Below are 3,071 nucleotides of genomic sequence, written 5' to 3'. Positions count from 1 at the left end.
TTACCGTGAACTCAACAAACTCACCATCAAAAAACCGTTACCCTTTACCTTGTATCGATGACCTTTTCGACCAACTTCAAGGAGCCGCTTGTTTCTCAAAAATCGATCTCCGTTCGGGTTATCATCAACTACGTGTCAATGAAGAAGATATACCCAAAACCGCATTCCGAACTCGATATGGGTATTATTAATTTTGTGTTATGCCTTTTGGGCTAACCAATGTACCCGCGGTTTTCATGGATCTCGTGAACCGTGTTTGCAAACCCTACTTGGATAAATTTGTAATTGTTTTCATCGATGATATCTTAATCTATTCCCAAACCGAAACCGATCATAAGAAGCATTTACATGCTATTCTCGATCTCTTGAGAAAGGAACAACTTTATGCTAAGTTTTCTAAATGTGAATTTTGGCTAAAGGAAGTTCAATTTTTGCACCATTTCGTAAACGACAAAGAAATTCACGTTGATCCCGCCAAAATCGAAGCCGTCAAGAATTGGAAAACTCTGACTTCTCCTACTGAAGTTCGATCTTTTCTTGGTTTAGCGGGATATTACCGTCGTTTCATCCGAAATTTCTCTAAACTTGCTTTACCTCTCACCGCCTTAACTCACAAGGGTAAGCCCTATGGGTGGGGGTAAAAGTAAGAAGAAGCCTTTCAAACTCTAAAAGGCATGCATTGAAATGCTCCAATTCTAACCCTCCCCGAGGGAAATGAAGATTTCATCGCCTTTTGTGATGCTTCTAACCAAGGTCTTGGTTGCGTTCTTATGCAACGAGGCAAGGTTATTGCGTATGCTTCGAGACAACTCAAGATCCATGAAAAGAATTATACGACTCACGATCTCGAACTTGGAGCCGTTGTATTCGCTCTAAAAATGTGGAGACACTCTCTCTATGGTACAAAATGTGTTGTTTACACTGATCATAAGAGTCTTCAACACATTTTCGATTAAAAAGAGCTCAACATGAGAAAACGACGATGGGCCGAGTTACTTAGTGACTATGATTGTGAGATTCACTACCATCCCGGTAAAGCGAATTTCAACTCGAAACCAAACGAAATGGCTTGCTTTATTTCTTCAACCATTTATGGATTCCCGATCGTGACGATCTTCGCACCTTCATTTTGGATGAAGCTCATATGTCACGATACTCCATTCATCCCAGTGCGGATAAAATGTATGCCGATCTTTGTTCAAATTATTGGTGGCCCCGAATGAAGAAGGATATTGCGGTATATGTGTCCAAGTGTCTCAGATGTTCTAAGGTTAAAGCCGAGCATCAAAAACCTTTCGGTTTACTAGAGCAACCACCGATTACCGTTTGGAAGTGGGATGACATTGCTATTGATTTCATCACTAAACTTCCAACAACCCGTGACCAACATGATATTATTTGGGTAATCATCGATCGATTAACCAAATCTGCTCATTTCATCCTTATTCGTGAGAAAAATACGGTCGAGTAACTTGCTAAGCTTTATGTCAAGAACATCGTTTGTCGTCACGGAGTACCTTTAACTATTATATCTGAACGTGATGGTCGTTTCATCACACATTTTTGGAAATCCCTTCAAAAATCTTTTGGAACTCGATTAGATCTTAGCACCGCTTATCATCCTCAAACCGATGGTCAATCCGAGAGAACCATTCAGACTTTGGAGGATATGCTTAGATCTTGTATACTGGAATTTGGTGGAAATTGGGAGGAACATTTAGCACTCATTGAGTTTTCATATAATAATAGTTTCCATTCTAGCATTGGAATGGCTCCGTTCGAAGCTCTTTATGGCCGCAAATGTCGTTCCCCGATATGTTGGAACGAAGTTGGAGAATTTCAAATAACCGGTCCCAAGATGGTTCAAGAAACGTCCGATAGAATTGCTCAAATCCATCAAAATCTTCTCGCCGCAAGAAGCCTTCAAAAGAGTTATGCCGATAGACGTCGAAAGCCTCTCGAGTTCGAAATTGGTGATCAAGTCCTTCTCAAGGTATCTCCTTGGAAAGGAGTCAATCGATTTGGTAAAAGAAGAAAGTTATCACCTCGATTCGTTGGTCCATTCTAGATAATTGATAGAGTTGGTAAAGTTGCTAACAAACTCGATCTTCCCGTTGAACTCTCTAATGTTCACCCAACTTTTCATGTATCCAATCTAAAGAAGTGTCATGCCGAGGGTGATCTTCATATACCTCTCGATGAAGTTCATATTGACGAGACCATGCACATTGTTGAAAATCTGGTGGAGATTGTAGATCGCATGGATAAAAAAACGAAACGTAGCCAAATTCCGTTAGTTAAAATCCGTTGGGAATCTAAACGTGGTGCTGCAGTTACTTGGGAACGTGAAGATCAAATGAAGACTAAATGAACTCATCTCTTTGACGCAGTTTCACCTTAATTTCGGGATGAAATTTCCAAAAGTAGGGAATACTGTAACATTTTTTATTTTCGTTGTACCCGACCCCCACTATAATTCGTGTCTTGGATGATTTAATAAAAGTTTATTTATTTAATGTTTGTTAGTATCGTAACGATTCTTTATGTACGTTAAAAATCAAGTTATAGCAATGATAACAAATATATAAATTTCAGCAAGTTCAGTTGGTTCGTGTTCAGCTCGTTTAACTCGGTTTGCAGCTTCTGGTTTGTTTCGCGACTGTTTCAGCTCGTTTATGACTCGTTTGGCCCGTTTTGGCTCATTTTATCTTCAAATCTCTATCCAATTCGAACTAGGATTCAAATATAAGACTTCCGGAACATTCTATCATCTCTATCTCTTTAAAACACGTTTAAAAACATTGTTTATCTTAAGATATATCAGCAAACTGATTTGAATATTCGACCTTATCAATCCGCGGTTAACTCGTCATGGTTAGGCTATATATACACATCCATAACACAATTAAACGACACCACATAATCCCCATACCAGCGCTAACCTTTCACCTAAGTCAATTTCATCTCAGAAGTTGTTTAAGATCAAGATTTTGTGTTCTTCGCCGAAACCCTAACAAATCATTCACTGTCAATTAGTATCTTTTTCTGGTAATTTATTTATGTTTCTTGAA

At 38.9% G+C, this 3,071-nt stretch overlaps 1 protein-coding gene across 1 annotated transcript; it reads left to right on the top strand.

The window, feature by feature from the left end:
• Positions 1-1,768: 1,768 nt before the first annotated feature.
• On the top strand, positions 1,769-2,371 carry LOC143629531 (uncharacterized). Its single transcript, XM_077098775.1, has 2 exons — positions 1,769-1,993; positions 2,069-2,371. The coding sequence occupies exons 1-2, from the start codon at positions 1,769-1,771 to the stop codon at positions 2,369-2,371; spliced, it is 528 nt and encodes a 175-aa protein (XP_076954890.1).
• The last annotated feature ends 700 nt before the right edge of the window (positions 2,372-3,071 follow it).

This window comes from Bidens hawaiensis, unplaced genomic scaffold (genome assembly GCF_021521415.1).
Source record: "Bidens hawaiensis isolate Kalapana, Puna unplaced genomic scaffold, B.hawaiensis_p1.1 tig00005272_1, whole genome shotgun sequence".
In the NCBI taxonomy this organism is placed as follows: domain Eukaryota; kingdom Viridiplantae; phylum Streptophyta; class Magnoliopsida; order Asterales; family Asteraceae; genus Bidens; species Bidens hawaiensis.
Note: the sequence above shows the minus strand (reverse complement) of the source record. Positions and strands in the feature narration are given on the sequence as shown.